Source organism: Kogia breviceps, chromosome 16 (genome assembly GCF_026419965.1).
Source record: "Kogia breviceps isolate mKogBre1 chromosome 16, mKogBre1 haplotype 1, whole genome shotgun sequence".
NCBI classification, from domain to species: domain Eukaryota; kingdom Metazoa; phylum Chordata; class Mammalia; order Artiodactyla; family Physeteridae; genus Kogia; species Kogia breviceps.
The window spans coordinates 69,798,358-69,819,214 of record NC_081325.1 but is presented as its reverse complement, the minus strand read 5'-3'; the positions used below and the strand labels follow the sequence as shown (position 1 = coordinate 69,819,214).

Here is a 20,857-nt window from a genome sequence, read left to right as displayed (position 1 = left end):
ATTTATACATAATCACATAATAGTTTGCTAAATCACTTTTAGTACCTTTTAGTGTCTTTGAAAAGCATATAAGTTTTCCCACCAGGCAAATAATAATGCAAATGGATCCAGCTGCCTATTTTATCATAAATTATGATCATTTAAACAGGTCATTCCATCTGTCTTTGTGTGTGTGGTTTTTTTTTTGTGGTACGCGGGCCTCTCACTGCTGTGGCCTCTCCCGTTGCGGAGCACAGGCTCCGGACGCGCAGCCTCAGCGGCCGTGGCTCACGGGCCCAGCCGCTCCGCGGCACGTGGGATCTTCCCGGACCGGGGCACGAACCCGCGTCCCCTGCATCGGCAGGCGGACTCTCAACCGCTGCGCCACCGGGGAAGCCCTAACTATTTGATTCATAGTACTGTGTATGTGTCAATCCCAATCTTCCAGTTTATCCCTCTACCTCCTGTACGCCCCGGTAACCATAAGTTTATTTTCTACATCTGTAACTCTGTTTCTATTTTATAGATAAGTTCATTTGTAGCCTTTTTTTAGATTCCACGTGTAAGTGGTATTGTATATTTGTCTTTCTCTGTCTGACTCAAGAGACTGTTAAAGACAAACAAACAAACAAAAAGCATATAGCCATGAGCAAGCAAAGAAAAATATTCTTACACAAAGGGATTTAGAAACTGAGGATGGAACTGGGAAATCCAAGATGAACATCTAGTACAGGAACTTCCCAGTAGAGTAGAATTGACGGGAGAGAGAGAGAGTAGGGGTTTTTTTTCCCCAGTGTCTCAAAGATAGTTAATTAGGGCAAGAAACAAACCTTCTGAACTTTGACTAACATTTTCAAAAAGTGAGCTGAAAAGGGCATGGTCGTTGATGAGAGCTAATTATTAATATAGGAGAGCAAGTGGAAAAAATTTAAAAACGTTAGAAAACATGAGGGAAAAGCAAGAGACTAGCCACTCAGATGTGAATAATAGGAGCCCCTGGAGGACAAAGGGAACAGAAAGAAGAGTAATAATAAATGAGAGAAGAAAGTTTTCCTAAACTGAGGTAAAGCATAAATCTGTAGATTGAAAGAGCTCACTAAGTCTCAGAGAGGATAAATGAAAAAAAGGTACATCCTAGGCATATCCTGGTGACCTTCCTTGGTTGCAAGCATAAAGAAAAATCTTTTTTAAACCTCCAAATGGGCTTAAATAACCTGCAAAATCAAGATAAATATATTGTGCTTTGGATGACTCATCCTCAATATTGGAAAGTAAAGGCAGTGAACCAACAAATATATTGACCACTGAGAGAAAAGAACTGCAACTCAAGACTGTATGCAGCCAAAATATTCATGTCAGTGTTAAAAATGCACTTTAGATAGAAGAGGATTGAGACAGTATACAACCCTTGATGTTTATTTGAGGAAACTACCCCAAAGTATGCTAAGCCTAAGACAAATTCTTCACAGCCCACAGGACTAGATAGATAAGATGAAAAGGAAATAAAAGTAGTGGGTATTGACTCTAAATGGAAGATGGTAATTAAAATGTCAAGTAAGGGTCCTTGAAAAAAAAGAAATAGTTACAATTCAAAAAGCTGGAATTGGGACTTCCCTGGCGGTCCAATGGTTAAGACTCTGTGCTTCCACTGCAGGGGGCACAGGTTCAATCCCTGGTCATTGAACTAAGATCCTGTGTGCTGTGCGGCACGGCCAGAAAAAAAAAAAAAAAAAAAATTGATGGTTGATCTCAGAAAAAGCAGAATTTAGGAAGAGGGGTGATATCACTGGGAGTGTGGGTGAGAGAAGGATATTGTGAAGTTTGTAGGTTGGCATGGGTGTGAGGGACGTGTGAGCAAGTACATTTGTGCGGGAGAGGAGTTTACAGTTATTCAATTTGGATGCGATAATAAAAAAGTATAGGGCTTCCCTGGTGGCGCAGTGGTTGAGAGTCCGCCTGCCGATGCAGGGGACACGGGTTCGTGCCCCGGTCCGGGAAGATCCCACATGCCGCGGAGCGGCTGGGACCGTGAGCCATGGCCTCTGAGCCTGCGCGTCTGGAGCCTGTGCTCCGACACGGGAGAGGCCACAACAGTGAGAGGCCCGTGTACCGCAAAAAAAAAAAAAAAAAGTATTCGTTGATGTAGGACAGTTGGGAATTAAACTGGGAGATTAGCAAAGCAGAGTCCAAATAAACAAGGGGGAGAAAAGACATTAACAACAATTTGACCAAGCCAGAAAAGACAAGAAAAGGTTAAAAGATGAATATCAATGACATACAGTAAACTAGAAACATAAGACCAGGTATAACTTTGGCACGCTATATGTGAGAGGGTTGAATTTTCCTATCAAAAATCATAGAATGTGTGCCTTTAAAGGAGAAATGGCTGACTAAAGGTTGGGGCAGAGAAGGTCCAAGATTTTTTTAAAATCGTAGAAAATATGATTATGTCTAAACACAAAATCAAATAGTATCTTGATTCTAGGAGATGCATACAAAGTGGCCCCAGAAAAGGGCTGAAAATCATCTATGAAGAAACTAAAAGTGACACCTAAAATATTAAAACATTTTAAATGCTTAGCAGACCATGAAAAAAAATTAAGGAGTATTCTCAAGGCCAAAAATTGTGTTGATGTGAATAAAGAACAGCTAGTGGGCTCTAAGGCCAGTGGCTGCCCTGAGGGTATTTGCATATGCTTGTCACCTAGAACTTGCCATTTTAAGAGCTGTATCCTGGACAGACGGAGGGGCTGTTTAAGGTGAAGAGTCAAAATAGAGACACCCCCATGTAACATCAGGACACATAAGGTCTGTACCTCAATGAGAGAAGGAAAATGTCCATCCCTCAGAAGGAAATAGTGGGGAAACCTTCAGTCTTGACCTCGACTCCAAAAGAGTAGAGAAAGAGCACGCTTTGTGAAAATGCGTCAGCACAAGCCTGCCCATGTGGGATTGGAGTTCAAAATCATATTACTTTCAGGTCTGAGAAATGTCAGCCAAGAAGTTGATTTAAAGGGGTAGCAAATTTGTAAGATACCTCATGCCCTCTGCTGAACCAGTTCTTTCTGAAAAGGAAAAATGTACTCTAAACACAGGTCTTGAAAATCTAGAGGAAATGAATGATTTCCGGGCAAAGTACAAACTATCAAGTTGATGGACGAGGTCAGAAAGCTGATCAGAAGAACATTGGAAAGCTTTCATCTACCATTACAAAAAAGATGGGGCCCATGTGGTTTTTCTGCTGGATTTTTATCTACTTTCAAAGATGAGATAACTCTTATTTTATTTAAGAAATTATAGATTGTACAAAAGATGGGAAACTCCATAATAAGTTTGATGAAACTACCATAGGCTTAACCCAAACCTTATAATTATAGTATAAGTAAAATTACAAACCAATTGTATTTATGACAGTAGCTGCAAAAATTATAAATAAAATATTATCCAATAAAATCAGCATAAGCATCTAGGGTTTATTCTAGGAATATACAAATCAAGGCCTCCTGTGATAGATTTCATTGCCTCAATGAATTAAAGGCTAAAGCCCTCTAAGTAAAATAAAAGAGAAAGAAAGTCCTTAAACATGGTAGAAGTTATTACCCTAAGCTCACAGCAACCATCATCTATGAATACTGAGAAACTTTCATTGAAAATAAGGAGCATATTATGGACTCCTGTTATTACCACCACATTACTTAGTCTATATTACTATTTGGCTATACCATTATAGCTAATGAATTAATACAATTAACTCCAAAATAAATCTTGAAAAACATCGTATCTTCACTGGCACATGAAATATATATATGTTTATAAAGCCCAAGAGATTTTTAAAATGTTAGAATTAATAGAAGAATTTAGTAAGGCAAGTTGAGAAAAATCAATCTAAATAAATCAGTAGCTTTTCTTTCCACTGGAAATAACTAGGTAGAAATGGTAAAAAAAAATAAAGAAAGAAAGAAAGTAAGAACAATTCATTTTCATTAGTGACTGGAATATTAAATGAATAGAAATAAATTTCAAAATCAAGCAATAACATCTTTATGGGGAAAATTTTATTAAAGAATATGGGCCAAATAAATAGAAAAACATAGTGTATTTCTAGATATGAAGACTAGTTATTAATCCTTCTAAGGCTTTATATGTACAAGGTAAAGAAAAAAGTTATAAAGATGGACACACGTGACCATATAAAAATTAAAGTGCTTATAGAACTAATTCCACTAGAGTTAAAAATCTAACTGTTGACTAGGGAAAAAATATTTCAGTTTATATAGCAGACAAAGATGAATGTCCTTAATATCAACAACTCCAAAAACTGATAAGAAAGAAACAACACCACCATAGAAAATTGGCAAGGTTATGAACAGAAAATTGTTTTAAAAAACTAATCTAAGTCATCAGTACACATCTGGACAGCTAAGCAAAAGTTTTATTAAGTTTGATTACATCAGGTGATGGTAAAGATTTAGGACAAAAAACACTTTCCTACCTTGCTGAAAGGCAAATGACAACGTCACATTTTGAAAGTAATCTCTTAATGCTTTCTAAAATTTAAAGTGGGCAAACATGCCCTTTGCCCCAGAGGTGCCAGGTTTGAGACTCTACTTATAGATAGGAAAGCCCAATAAAAACTGATATTGCATAAGGCTGGTCAGTACAGTCTGTTTTTTTCTGAAGTAGCAAAATGCTTAACCATTTTTCCTGATGATTCCTTACCCAAGAAGTACCTCCCTTTAACGAATCAGTAGGGAAAATGTTGAATTAAATAAACATTGCATACCATGCAAAATTATGCAGCTGATAAAAAGAATAAGTAGGACTTACATCTCTTAACCTGCAGGCACGTCCATGATTGTTAGTGAGAAGCTACAGAACGACACATAAAATGTACGCCCGTTGTGTGATTATGTATGTTTGGATGAGGGGGGAGTATAAAACATGGTTACCATGAATCACCTGGGAAAGGTGGGCAGGAATTTTATTAATACTTTGTGTATTTAGGATTATTTCACAGTTAAAATGTATTACTCTGTTACCCTTTTTTTTAATTGAAGTATAGTTAATTTACTATGTGTTAGTCTCAGGTGTACAACAAAGTGATTCAGTCAAATACATATATATATACACACGTATATGTGTGTTTATGAGTGTGTGTGTGTGTGTATATATATATGTATTCTTTTTCAAATTCTTTTCCATTATAGGCTTTTACAAGATTTTGAGTCGAGTTCCCTGTGCTATAGAGTAGGTCCTTGTTGTTTATCTATTTCATATATAGTGGTGTATATATGTTACTCCCAAACTCTTAATTTATCTGTCCCACCCTAACTATCCCCTTTGGTAACCATAAGTTTCTTTTCTGTGTCTGTTCACATTTTTTAAAAGGGACACGTCAATTTAAATTAAGAAGCAGGGTGGGTCTAGAGAAGTAATGTGGATTTCCTCCTCACACCTAAATTAACCATCTGCAACCCCTTCAATGTTCCAGTCCTAAAAATGTTATTATTAAAACCCCACTTTCCTCACATTTTCCAAATGTGTGTGCAAGAAAATCCCTTCCACGTTGGCCTAGAGAAAGAGAAGCAAGCTATCCTGTATTCCTATCTTCCAACAAATCCTTTGGTATCTTCTGACAGAGATGTGTTATGAGTAGATGTGCTCTTATGTCACTGACATGTACACACTACTGTATATAAAATAGATAACTAATAAGGACCTACTGTATAGCACAGAGAACTCTCCTCACTACTCTGTAATAACCTATATGGGAAAGGAATCTAAAAAAGAGTGGATGTATGTATGTATAACTGATTCACTTTGCTGTACACCTGAAACTAAAACAACATTGTAAATCAACTATCCAATAAAAATTTTTTAAAGTTAATATATTGCCATTTTAATTCCAGTTGTAAACTTCTTTATAAAATGAGTGCTCTTATCCATAGGACAAGTAAACGAAAAATAATATGCTATGTTTGTATATGTACTTTATAATATTGTTATTTGCAATAGCAAATTCCTAGAATTAATGTGATAGATTAAGAGATCGAACGAATTTATTAACACAGTAATGTTGATTGTTAATTTATAAAATTAATAATGTAGACATATTAACATATTAATTTATGAGTGCATACGCATACACATAAACTCCTTGCTATATTGGGTTGGCCAAAAAGTTCGTTCGGGTTTTTCCCTAAGATGTGATGGAAAAGCCCGAACGAACTTTTTGGCCAACCCAATAAAATCCAAAATTCTCTGCTGTTTATGTGGCCAAAGATATAAAGGATATATAAACTTTTAAATTGTAGTTCAATTACACTTAGTAATATGTAAGTGTAATTATACTATATCGTGCATTGTAGAAACTTTTTTTTTAGAGAATACAAATTATAGAAAAATGCAGGCTTTCTGGATATAGCACTGTAATTCTATAAATGGCAATGACTTTTAATTAATATCAAATGATGAATAATGAGGAAATAATACCACTCACAAACATTTAACATTTTAACATATTTTTCTCTGATTGCTTAAGATATATTTGGTCTGTGATGTTCTAGTTGGTGTGTTTCAAAACCGTATTTTTAACAATATTGTTCTAGATTTTTATATGATATGGCGCCTCATTTTATATGATAGTGGCTAAAATTCATGCCCTAACAAATGAAATATTTTGAAATAAATTATAGTTTTAGATTACAATTTCACTGTCCCTTTGTTCCTCTAGGTGGCTTTTACGGTACTTTTTGATTTGGAAGCACTTCTGAAGATATGGTGTTTGGGATTTACTGGATATATTAGCTCATCTCTCCACAAATTCGAGCTGCTGCTCGTAATTGGAACCACTCTTCATGTATATCCAGATCTTTATCATTCTCAATTCACATACTTTCAGGTAATACGAATAATGCGTATTTATCTTTAGAATTTTTTTCTTTCCAGGGAAAATGCCAACAACTGTAGTAAATACAAATTTCAAATAGGCCCTATGACATTTTAAATACCAAAAATAGTGCATTCATTTCATTGTTTTAAAAACTCTGAAAACTCAGAGTCATAAATGGAGATGTTTTACATACAGTTCATAAATCAGCACAGTGTGTAGAAGTACATAGTTTATGTGTACGTGGATATTATGCACCTGTGCATACATGTAAAATTTTAAACTACATCAGATGTTGACACACACTTTAAAGAGCAAGAAATATGAATTTAATTCCAAGTGTAGTTCTCCCTTCTCAATAAGTCTAAATATGTTTGCTCAATACTAACTTACAGTTGAAATAATAAGGAATAAAACTTACCTTTGCAGATTGTAATTAGTCATACTTTATTATTTATGAATTCCTATTATTTTCTTTGTGATCATTAAATAACAATACCTATAATTTTTTACTTTGTTTATAATAACTGGATATATTTTTTTCAAATGTGATATATTCAATCACATCACTTTATTCAGTAAACAAAAGTAATTATTACTTATATTCTTTGTAATTGTTGAATAATAGCAATATGCTGAGCTTTCTTTTTAACTACTTGGTTAAAATATAATGTATGTATATGGGATATCTGAAGTTTGAAAATCTCAAGTATAGTCATTTTTCTGACTCGAAATTGGTCATTTGTATAATTTATCATGTAAATATCAGAAGTTGCATTGTTTTCTTCATAGATATTTTAAAATAGTTGGAGAATAAAATGGCAGTAGAACTTTTAAAGAAACAATTCAGAGAAACAAGATTCTAACTCCTTAGATGAAAGAAAATACATTCCAACTTCACTGAACTTACTTATTGATGATACCAAAGCCATCATTTTCAGAGCAGTATTAACTTCAGGTGTCCAATCGTGACCAGAAACTCAGCACTCCTGATACCTGGGAGAAAGGACGTGAAAATATAATTCGCAAAAATGAAAAACATACCCCACAAACACACATGAAAAGCTGAGCCTCTCCTAATCACAGGCAAACACACTGAACTCACAGAGGGTATCACGGTTCAAGCTTTCAGTACCGTCAACATCTTTGAACAAAAATCCCTTGCCACTGGTTGGATTATATCCTCAGCCTTGGTTATCATAGGTGAGATGCCTGGGGCAAGAGACATACACATGTTTGAAACTCTTGATACAAGATATGCTTCCCAAACATTTGTGTCATTATATGCTCTCGGGCACTGCTGTCTAGATTCACAAAATCAACATGAGCATTTAGTACCTACATTAGAGAATCATCGTACATAATTACAGAAAATATGCCTCATAGTCAACACTACAATATATCTTTTTTCCAAACCTATTAAATTAAGAAAGACATCGAAGCCTATTTCAGCAAGGGTACCATATAAAATATATTCAGGGATTTAAAATTCTTATCATTTCTCATAGATAATTTTTCAGTGAAAAGTTACAAATAGGTCAGAATTTTGCACACAAAAATATTCATTCTAGAATTGTTTATGAGAGAAAAAATGGGGACTGTTTAACTGGTAAGCATATGAGGAATAGCTTAGTAACAACTCATATGCAAATTTGACCATAAAAATAGTTATGAAGAATTTGTAGTAACTCAGATATGATTGTTCTGCTTAAATGCAAAACAGTATAAAATTATATAACATGTATAGCTACATATCCATGCTATATATAACATATATAGCTCTATATATGTATGTAAAATACCTATAAATGAAAAAATGACTGGAAAGAAATAAATCAAATTATTACACATGATTAAAAGCCACCACCTCTGGGTTGTTTTTTTTTTTGGCTGCGTGGCTTATGGGGTTTTTAGTTCCCCAACCAGGGATCGAACTGGGACCCTCAGCAGTGAGAGCATGGAGTCCTAACCACTAGGTTTTTTTCTTCTACTCTGTTTTTCACAAAATATCTAAAATCAGTGTGCATGGCTCCAATCGTTTTATATATAGACATATAGCTATAGATACAGTCACAATACAACGTCAGTGAAGTTTGCAATTTTAATGTCTCTATAATTTGTAATAGTTCATGTTAATAGTTGAGTGATTTTCATTTGTATCTCTCTCTATATAGCCAAGTTTATATTTGTCTAATGAGATAAACACTGTCTCAGTTATTTTGTGCCTAAAAGCTAAATCTCTCAAGAAACTTAGATGTCACAAGGATTTTTGCAGAGTCACATCTAGAGAACCCACTGTACTGAACAGATTGGCTCTTTATGGGCTGACTTTGATTTCCCCTGTTGGTCCTCACGCTTGCTTCTCATCTCACGTGACCTTCCTTCATCGTGCAGGCAGCAGTTCTTCCCATAGTGAATGTCACATTTTTCATATCTAAATGAAGTCAACAATTCAGTATAAAATGTCTCCCTTTATATCAGTTATCTCTGAGAGTTGGGTGTTATCCATCTCTTTATTCAGATGAGATTTCCTGAGCACCTACTATGTGCCAGGCACTGTTCCAGATCCTGAGGGCAGAGAAGTGAACAAGGCAGAGAAGATGCCCACCTCGGGAAGCTTGCATTCTAGAGGGCAAACAGTTCATTACACACAAGTACACAAGTGCGAGTGCACAAAAGGGATGCAGGTACAGGAAATGCCGTCCAGGTGAAACAAGCTGAGTGAAAAGGATAGAAGTTGTGGGGTGAGGGTGCTATTTTAGATAAGTTTGTTCAGGGAAGCCCTCTTTGAAGAGGGGACATCTGGGCAGAGAAGGAGCGAACCTCGGGGAGGTCTGGGTGGATGCATTCCAGGCATGCACCTGTCCTAAGGAGAACACATGCTTGATATCAGGAGTGAACATAGGGCATATTACAGGGAGTAATAAAGTCTTCACAAAATGCTCTAGTTCTGACATAGCAGGGTGATGACACCGGCTGGTATGTATTGTGCACCTACTGTGTGCCAGGCACTCTGGCTTCATTTGTTTCTCGTTAGAGAATAAACTGTTTTGATAGAGTGTAAACTGCGATTCCTGGAGACTGAATAACTCGCCCAAGACCACATAACTAGCAAATGGTGGAAACTCATTCCCAAGAAGTTTAACCTTATATTCATATTCTTAACCACTCAATTGCTACAGTATCTCACTATTAATCAGCAGAGTGACCTTTAGCAACCGACTTAGAAATGTGACCAGGAAAATGTGCTTTGGAAGCAACCACAAAATGTCCTACAGTGCTTATCTTTGAATGTATGGTTTACTTTATTGCGTATCTGTAGGAACACAGAACCAAAAGGCTTTATTGGGTAGACAGAGAGAAAAGCATACTTATCCCCAAATAAATGAAAAGGCATAATTAGAGTCACCGGTAAGGATTTTGCCCTTCCACAGATGCAGGCCTACCCCTTTGAAAATGCTGATCAAATCACGAGAATTGTGTTAAGTTATGTTTCTTCCAGCTAACGAAATATTAATTTATCAAAATTGCACAGATGTGCCTAGACTGTATTTATTAGAATTTGGGACAGGATTCAAGATTACTTAGGCAATCTTTTAAATATGATTTTAATGCAAGTGGAGACAGTGAATATGCCTAATATTGAACTAATGTTTTCTTTGATATTTGAACATTAGAAGAACAAATGTCAATTTTATTTCAACAATATGCGTTAACTAATGCCACTTTGAATTATCACATCATATATTAAAACACTGAGTTGTCACCATTTTCCTTCCTTCGTTCCTTTGGGATTTCTTGAGTTCTTGCTGTATGGCAGTCACTGAGCTACTGATATCCTAGTTATTAAATTGTTTTATCGCTAAATGTGATTTTATAGAGTGCTATGAAAAATGAGATATTAGTATGGACTTATTTAAGATTCAGTATAAATAAATGACCGAGTGTGTGTGTTTTTCCTCCCACAATAGGTTCTCCGGGTAGTTCGGCTTATTAAAATTTCACCTGCATTAGAAGACTTCGTGTACAAGATATTTGGTCCTGGAAAAAAGCTCGGAAGTTTGGTTGTATTTACCGCCAGCCTCTTGATTGTTATGTCAGCAGTTAGTTTGCAGATGTTCTGCTTTGTCGAGGAGCTGGATAGATTTACAACGTTTCCAAGGGTAAGAGCAAAAAATGCAGTCAGTTTAATTCAGTTATTCTGAACTAATATGAAAGTAATTTCACTTTAACAGTGGTTTTAAAATATTGTCTTTTTTTATAACTTGGAGTAATTCAGTTTTAATATTCACAGTGGTCTTTTCTGCAGAATACAGGTGTTTGAGAACATTTTCATCATTGTCAGATTATGTGTCGATTCTAAAATTCTGGAAATAATCTAATAGAATGAGATGCAGAAACCAGTAAAGATGGAAGATAGGGTTCTTAGTACCTATAAATGAAAGTATAGCAGAACTTTAAAATTATTAATTTTAAAATGTTTAAAGTTTGCTTTGTATGTGTTTGTGAGAGTTAACATTTTAAATCTGTTTTACAGTTCATATCTATTTTTATGTCAGGCATGATCTAGAAGGAAATTTTGATTTTCAATATATAAATTTCATAAACTCTTCAGATTTGAAGTGTCTTTAAAAGATCATCTAGTTCATAACTCTGTATTCTTGTTAGAATTCACTTAGGCTAAAAAGAAAGTTAAACACCAATCAATCCATAAAGAACTTGTGTAGAAGATACAGCGCCTAATCAGAAGGGTCCTGAAATTTAACTCCATGTGGATTTAGAAATATGGAAAAATATAGTGGCCAAGGCAAAGAATATATATAGATATTTTTATAGCCTTGGGATAAGAAAAACATATATTTTTAAAAAAAATAAGCTTTGAGGGCAAATGTGTCTGTAACATAACAGATAGATTAATATAGCCTGGGTTATTTTTTAAAAAAATTTTAACAGATAGACTAATATACTCTGGGTTATTACCTTTTTTAATCTTGTACTAAATGGGTTACTCATTGCCAAGCATTTGTTGAGTGCCTGTCAAGAGCCAGGCCATGTTGGCCATCCTGAGACATAACCAATTAAGTCCCTAGGCTTCAAGTATTCTCAGTTGAGGGTGGGTAACCAGTAAGTAGACATAAAAACACGACGGGCTTTGATAAAGGCAAACACAAGGTGCTCTGGGAACCCAGAGGTGAGGTCCATAACCAGGAATGGAAGAATCCAGGAAGACTCCCTGGAGTAGGAAGTTAGTGAGCCAGATGAGGTGCACAGAGAACAGAGTTCTGCATCATGGCGACAGCATGTGCTGAAGGTTGAACTGAGCTGTGTCTGGTTCCAGAACTTAAATGAGAAAGGACAGTCACTGACAAGAGGAAGACATAAAGCCAGGGAACTTTTAAGTTGGTGAAAGTGTGATCACGATTAAATGCTAGTGAGAGAGCGCAAGGAGAGGGCAATAAAGATGTGTGAGCTGAAGAGGACGCCGGCAGAAGGTTCCCGAAGGCAGCCTGCAGGGCACTGGCTCGGGGCAGGTGTCGAGGTGGTCTTGTAGGCCAGCAGGCCGAGCCGAAAGTCACAGTGAGCCTTGGTTCACTTTCAGCCGCAATGCAGGCAGCAGGCAGGAACCAGCACCGCTGCCCAGGTCCCGTTCTGCCCACTGGGCAGCACTGGGGGAGGGGCAGGTGGGCCCGCCCTGGCACGGTGACGAGGGAGGGGTCTTTGCCCAGGAGCCCTGAACAAAGCTCCTGCCCTTTTATGAACCGGGCAGGGGCTAGGGCTATGACTAGAGGAAGGGCTAGAAGCGAAAATGTACTGAGTCAGGATGGAGAACAGTGCCTCAGCTGAGGCCCCGGCGTGGGGAGACCTCCGGGCAGAGGCGCGCCGGCCAGGTAATGCCGCTGTGCACAGGAGCGGGGCAGCCTGGGGGCCGAGTCCTTGCCTGAAACTCCCTGCAGACACTGCAGTGCACAGCTGCGCCCCAAGACTGTGTGGGCAGGGCAGCTTCTCTCCCCTCCCCGTGAGGCTGCCGGGCAAAGCCTGGTCCCTGGCCGTGGTCGGGTCACTTAGGATTGGCCTGGAGCCAGACTCCTCTACAGCGGGACCAGCTCTTCCTCCAGGGATAGAGAGATGTAAGCAAAGATGACGGCATTGTCATCAAGGCCGCCTTCTCTTAGGCTGCCCCTTCCCTGCCCCCTCACTGGGTAAATACAAAGAGCAGACTGCCATCCTCAGGATCACCATCCATCCCTCAGGCCAGTTTAATTCAGGCCCCTCTAAGCGTCAGCCATTGTTCTAGGCCCAGGGCGGGGAATGGGTACTAAATGGTAACAAGCCTTTATTTATTACACAGACCTATCTTAATTTCATACCTTATCTTCATTTTTGGCCCTTTCCTCTCATTTCACCCCACCAACTTTATATCCTTTACCCAAAACCTCTTTGAACCAGATGATTTTTGGAGTGCAGAATATTCTAAATATTGTGAAGGTGATATCACCCTCCACAGCTGTCTGAATCAGCACCCTGTAACGAACACATTAATATTTCTCTAGCAAAACATCCACCTTCAGACAAAGAAGGGTAAATAAAGACAATAGATAAGACTTAGGTCAGATCAGACTTTTGCCGAGAAATGGGCTACCAACAAAACCAAACGAAACACCTTTGGGTATTTTCAAAATGTTTTGAGTACTGAAGTTGTGAATAAGGGCTGTGGGCCTGCATATGAAAGCATCGTGGATAAGAGTCTGTACTTCCTGCTCCATCGCTTTTTAGTTATATGACACCAAATGAATTATTCTTTAAGCTTTTATTTTTTCACATCTAAAATACAGGCAAAAATGGTATTTTCCTCATAGCATTGTGTGTGTTGAATGATATACAAAAACAACCCAACTCTGGGTTTAGAAAGCATTAAAAAAGTGATATCCTGTATAATGTATTTGAAATTGGCATAATACAGAGGCTACTCTGTATTAAAGACAAGGCTGCTTTAGATCCAGTCCCACCTTAGCCCCTTGGGATTTGCTCTAATTTTTCCAGCCATAATTGTAATCAAGTAGCACTGCATTTTCAGATCTCCGATTACTCAGTTGTGCTTTTCCGCCTGATTACCGTGACCATCTTAATGGAAGCAGCCAGCGACTCTGGGGCCCCTAATCAGTTATACAGCAGCTGACAGCGTTGACACGGGAAGTGACTAGATTTCTCCTTGCATATGAACGCAATTAAGAGTTAAATTCCTGAAACATAATCAAATCTTGCAAGAAATGTTAAAAATATTACAATTACAAACAGCCATCATTATCATTCCCAGCCAAATAAAGCATCATCCGTTGGTGACACTTGCCTGGTACGAAATGATCAGGAAAGTTGATTATAAGCACAGGGCAGACGATGCTAGATTTTTGCGGATCTTGCCCCCTTCCATCCTCATGGGACATCTCCCTCATTACTCAGTGGCTGGGTGTTGAGGTAGGTTGGTTAATTATATTATTAGCCAAAGCACAGCACATCAGGAGAACAGATTTTCTGTAAGAAAAATCACGTGAACCATCCCAATGCAAAACCGGAGCTTTTAAAATCAGCAATTGTTTGTATTTTCTTTACTTGGATCCACTCCGTCTTGGAGGCTAGCAACCCCCAACACACACAGGGCCATGGGATGCAGGAAGTAACTGCGGGAAGGCGTGAGAGGCTCAAGAGAGGACTGGTCATGAAGAGAGGAGCGTTCTTGGCGAAGGGGACGCAGCATCTGTGCCCGGGAGATCATTACGCTGGCTGTTTCTGGAACCTGACCTTGACCCTGCCATCCGGCGGGGGTGTCGTCTCCCTGGGGAAATAGGACTAGATGTAAACCCCAACACTGGTTTGATTGGACCTGATTATATCCTGGGCTCCAGCAACCTGCTGTGAGATCCCTCGAAGAGGAGCTGACATGGACCTGGGAAGCTGGTTTCCCTTCCAAATCCAAGGAAGAGAATCCTGGAGGGGCCGAGTGACACAGGGGACAGCAGCAACCCGGGCACGCTAAGTAACCGCCCGGTGCGTTGACCCTCTGATGCAGCTCCCGCCACACGGGAAGACCCCGGTGCTTCCGGAGATACTCAAAGGTGAAAGGATACTGCAGGGATTAGGGTTATTCCGCCCGTTCCCCAGTGGGTCTCCGTACCTCGTTCATCCACGCTGCAGCCTGTGCTCCATTTGCAGTAAAACTGATCCTTCTTCGACGTAAATTGTCTCATGACACCCTCCTATTTAAAATGCTTCAAGATTCTCCTCTCCCTCAAGATAACAGACATTTTCATAGGGTTTTCAGTATCTTTTCCTCTCTGGCCCCGTTTACCTCTTTGGGCTCATATTTCAAGATTTCCCCCCAACCCACCTTTCAAAGGCAGAGATGGTGTCTACCTTTTTTTTTTTTTTTCTAATTTAATTTTTTAGCCACGCAGCATGTGGGATCTTAGTTCCCAGACCAGGGATCGAATCTGTACCCCCTGCAGTGGAAGCTCGGAGTCTTAACCACTGGACCACCAGGGAAGTCCTAACGGCGTCTCTCTTGCTCATTTAAATCATCCGTGTTTAGCACAATCCTTTCCACAGTGTAGCTGGTGAATAGGTGTTTGGATGAACAATCAATATTAGTCCAAAACAAACCTCTCCGATCCTTCCACACCGTATCAGGCTCAACAGGACAGATGCTGTCCTCTGCTGTTGTCTGCAGCTCCGAGACCCCTGTCAGCCTCCATGGCTGCCCTTAACCTCATCCCGTCAGCAATGTCTGCATAACTCTGTCTGAATGCTTTGGCTGCAAGTAGCAGAAAATTGACTCCAACTAACTTAAACCATTAGTAAATTTATCCCACAAAATTTAAGGGATTAGGTTGACTTCAGGAAGCCAGGACTCTGGGTCTTTCACTGAAATTCTCTCAGTTGTTGTCATGGGTTAACTTATGTGCCCCCAAAAGATGTGTTGAAATCCTAACCCTCAGGACTCCCCACATGTGACCTTATTTGGAAGTAGAGATCATCAAGTTAAAACGAGGTCATTGGGGTGAACCCGAATCCAATATGACTGACATTCTATAAAAAGGGGAGATTTTGGGCTTCCCTGGCGGCGCAGTGGTTGAGAGTCCGCCTGCCGATGCAGGGGACGCGGGTTCGTGCCCCGGTCCGGGAGGATCCCACGTGCCGCGGAGTGGCTGGGCCCGTGAGCCGTGGCCGCTGCGCCTGCGCGTCCGGAGCCTGTGCTCCGCAACGGGAGAGGCCACAACAGTGAGAGGCCTGTGTATGGCAAAAAAAAAAAGGGGGGGGGGAGATTTTGACACCGAGACAGACATACACAGAGAGAAGACAATGTGACACGCGTGGGGAAGACGGCCAGTGATGGTCATGACATCTACAAGCCAAGGACCTCCAAGGATTGTCAGCAAAAGCACCCAAAGCAGAGAGGCAGGGAGAACCCTTCAGAGGGAGCGTGGTCCTGCCGACACCTTGATTTCTGATTGCTCCTCTGCAGAACTGTGAGATACTACATTCCCACTGTTTGAAGCCACCCAGTTTTGCGTACCAGCAACCCTAGCAAAGCAAAGCAGTTTCATTGTCCATGTGTTGTCTTCATGTGTTAACAAAGTGGATGCAACATTTTCAGGCTTCCTGATAAAATCTAGGAGGAGGAGGGTCACCTCCGCCCAGATCTCCTCCTTAGAATCAAGGACACCTTTCCCAGTGCCTTCTCCCTCCCCATGCCCCGCAGCAAACCAGCCGTCATCTCTCATCCGGCAGGGTTGGGCCACTTGGTCACTACTAAATGAATCGCTGGCAAGATGGCTAGAGGCAAGGTGATTGGCTTGGATTCATCATAGGGGAAGAAATGGATACCGGGGAGACAGCCACAGAAGTCACTACAATGGTCAGACCCGAAACCTGGACGAGATTTCTCTCGCTCATTTCTGCCTCCGAAGCTCCCATATGCCCTGTGCAAACAGGCTGTGTAGACACGGAGTAGGAGGAGGGCTGGTGTTTAATTTCTCTCCCGGAAGCATCTGGGTCCCAGCTCCTTTCCAAGATGCCCAAACAGGACCCGCCAAGGAGCCAGCGTAGGGCCTGGCACATAGAGGGTTCCTGCTTCCCATTTTTATGGTTACTTCTGTCACACACCGTCGGCACGTGCGCAAGGTCTCATCTTCTTTACTGGACTGCAAGTAGCTTGAAGTTGGCAGCGCTGTGCTCTTCTCTCCTGACACCTCTCAGAGCACTTATTAACACTGTGTCATGCGATCTGCAGCATCAGGACCTAGAGACAGCGAGGAAACAGCCAGAGGAGCCTCAGCAAAAACCCCGTGAGATGGAGGAAAGGAGCCTGGATGTTTTCAGTGGGAAAAAAAAAAAAAAAGAATGACATATTGACACAATTTACTAAAACAACTTGGTCATCTCAAGCCAATAACTTTCTCTTCTAATTTGGACAAAACAGACACACTGCTAAGTAGAAAATAACAAGATCAAGTCCTGCTGTGAGGCAGTATCCCGCCGTCGCTGTTTTGTTGGGACTAATAGGTTGTATTATAAGCAGACCGGTTAGATTAGCTTTTCATGAAGGAAAAGCCCCTCCAGGTCATGAGACAGGTTGCTATAGGCAAGGGCCACATCTCTGTAACAAAGACAAAAACAGTTTGCGTTTTCTCCTGGTTGCCCGACAAAAGCTCATGTGTGCAATTTCACCACTGTTTTTGTTCTGTTTATCCCTCTACTTAGTATATGAAGAAACTTTCTTCTATGTTGCTAAAATACTTGCAGTAAACATCCCCTGTAGATCTTTAAATAGCTCAATATCTTTATTCCTTTCAGTTTCCTACTAAAATAACAATAAGCAGGCCTCATTTGTTTTGCATTCCTACAAATGGGGATAGTTTTTTTTTTTTTTTTTGCGGTACGCGGGCCTCTCACTGCTGTGGCCTCTCCCGTTGCGGAGCGCAGGCTCCGGACGCGCAGGCCCAGCGGCCATGGCTCACGGGCCCAGCCGCTCCGCGGCACGTGGGATCCTCCCGGACCGGGGCACGAACCCGTGTCCCCTGCATCGGCAGGCGGACTCTCAACCACTGCACCACCAGGGAAGCCCAGGGGATAGTTTTTATTCATAAAGAATACGCTACCCTCCATAATACAGGGTACTTGAATTTTAATACTGTTTATTTGATATGTTTTCTTAATTTGCATTCTCTAAATACTAATTACTTTATTGAATTTTCACTTATAAAACCATGTCCAAAGCAGTTAAACAATATAAGCAGTAAATACTATAAAACACTTAATTACAAATTAATTTCCCTGTTTCCTCTCACCACCGGAATAGCTAATCATACATTTAGTTGCATTGAAAGAATTACTAAGAAATTTGAAGAAACAGCTTGCCCCTTCATTTTTTTTCAGCGTTTGCCAGATGAAGAGAGTTTGACTACATTTTTAATCAATTCAGGGTTTACCTTATCTTCAAAAGGATAATTAGTTCAATTTATATTGCCGAAACCTTTATTAATTTTTGTTTTTTATTGTTTGGTCTTCCATGTGTTTTTAATTTTTCATGGTATATTTCAGGCATGCAAAGGTATATAAAGAATAATAAAATGTATTCTTCTGTGGCCATATGCAGTTCAAAAAGCAGATTAGCAATGGATCTGAACTCCTTGAGCACATGTCCCTCATTGCTCTCCTCCCTTTCCCATAGGGCACCACTTTCTGAACTCGATGTTTGTCCTTAGTACATCCCTTTATGCCTTAAATGCATATATAGGCATCAGCTGAGAATCACATATCTTTCTGTGTAATTTAAACCCACCTTATGTGGTCTCATACTACAGTGTTTCTTCTGCTAATTGCTTTTTTTGCTCAACACTGTTTGTGAGATTTACCAATATGTGTAATTGTAGCTATACTTTATTTATTTCCCTTGGGGTGTAATATACCAGTATACATTGCACCATATTTTATATATGTATATATAGAGAGAGCACGATTCAGAGAAACACTGCACAATTTAGTTTCCCACTCTCCCGTGTAGTAGGTGAATTCTAAAATGGGTTTCCAGGACATCTGACCCTCTACATAATCTTTTCCCTTTGGGTTTGGGCAGGGCTTGTGAATATGATGGGATTTCGCTCCTGGAAATAGGTTGCTAATGATGGAACTGGAGTGACTCAAAAAGGAGGTTATCTTGGGTGGGCCTGACCTAATCGGAGGAACTGGGCCCTTTCTGAAGAGAGAGATTCGAAACAAAAGAGGGTCTCCAGTTGGCCTTGGACAAGTAAGCTGCCATGTTTTGAAGGGCCATGTGGCTAGGACCTGAGGGTGGCTTCTGGGGGCTGTGAGCAAGAAACCAGGACCCTCAGGCCTACAACCACAGGAAGAGAATTCTGATAACAACCCAAATGAGGGTAGAAGACCCCAAGTTCCAGGTGAGACCGCAGCCCAACCTACACCCTGATTTCAGCATCTGAGACCCTGAGCAGGGAACCCAATTACACCCCGCCCACACCTCTGACCTACAGAAACTGTGAGATAATCAGCGAGTGTTGTTTTAAGCCATTAAATTTGTGGTTTGTTACACAGAAATAGAAAGCTAATGCATGCAGGTTTGAGAGGTGTGTTTCTAATATTTTGTGGCTCCAAACAGTGCTTCTCCGAACGTTGCACGTTAACTTGCACACATCTGAATTCTGCACTTGTGAAATTCTGCACATGTGAAAATACTGTTAGGGTGTGCAGCTAAGACTGGAATTGCTGGGTCTTAGAATAAAGATACCTTCAACTTGAATAGATAGTGATAAACTTGCATTCCAAAATACTTTTACCAACTTATCTGGCATCTGTAATATATGAGAATGTTCTCAGCTTCAACTCAGCAATATTTGGTCTTGTCAGGCTTTGTTTGGCTTTTAAACATTTAGCTCTTCGTTTAACCTGAATTGATTTTTGTGGCTGCTGTAATAAGATAGGAAACAATCTTACTTCTGTTTGTCTAACCCACTGTCACAGTACCATTTATTGACTGGTCTGTCCATTCCCCACGGTTCTGTGGTGCCAGCTGTGTCATCATACGATTCCACACGTGTGTGCCCAAGTCAAGTCACACGTGCTCCCTTTTCACCTCCTTTTGCCGTTGAATGTTTTTCTGGTCAGCCTCCAGTGAAGCCCGGTAAATATCCAGCTTAGCAATCTCCACCTTTCAAGGGTCAGTGACTTTGCCCCTTGTGTGACATGACATTAAAAACCAAAGTCTAGGGCTTCTCTGGTGGCGCGGTGGTTGAGAGTCCGCCCGCCGATGCAGGGGACGCGGGTTCGTGCCCCGGTCCGGGAGGATCCCACGTGCCGCGGAGCGGCTGGGCCCGTGCGCCGTGGCCGCTGCGCCTGCGCGTCCGGAGCCTGTGCTCCGCAACGGGAGAGGCCGTGACAGTGAGAGGCCCGCGTACCGCAAGAAAACACACAAAAAACCCAAAGTCTAGCAGCGCTCATAAATCCCCTAGGGAAGGTGCCTTTTCTTGAATCAAACTGCCCATTCGTTTTTGGTCCTGGAGTTTCCATTATATTCCTGGATCTTAACTAGGCCTTTTAAAGGATGTCTGTTGCATGTTGTCCAGAATTTCCTGTGGTTTTTAAATCATTTTTTCTCATGTACGATCAGACACTGAGGTTCTGTTATAAATTTTTGAGACAAAAAAGGAAAAAAGCAAACCACTCTGTTGACTATCTTTCAGATAGATAGCTTTATTTTTTTTTTTCTGTAGGCACAACCCAAGGCCAGGCATCCTAGCATCTGCTTTCCCCATCTGCAGCCTCACATCTCTCTGCATTTGTTTGCATTAAAGATATTATCTCCACTTGGATTCTTTTTTTTAATTGAGGTTTGTTTGTTTGTTTAATTTTATTTTTTGGCCACGCTGCACAGCACATGAGCTCTTAGCTCCCGGACCAGGGGTCGAACCTGCGCCCCCT

At 40.3% G+C, this 20,857-nt stretch overlaps 1 protein-coding gene across 6 annotated transcripts in view; it reads left to right on the top strand.

The window, feature by feature from the left end:
* The window catches only part of NALCN (sodium leak channel, non-selective), a 274,410-nt gene that overhangs the window by 124,347 nt on the left and 129,206 nt on the right, over positions 1 to 20,857 (top strand). For all 6 annotated transcript variants that reach the window (XM_067016966.1, XM_059042399.2, XM_067016967.1 and 3 more), the window contains 2 exons: positions 6,713 to 6,880; positions 10,840 to 11,031. In XM_067016966.1, the coding sequence (XP_066873067.1) occupies positions 6,713 to 6,880; positions 10,840 to 11,031 (360 nt within the window). The remainder of the gene's footprint in view (positions 1 to 6,712; positions 6,881 to 10,839; positions 11,032 to 20,857) is intronic.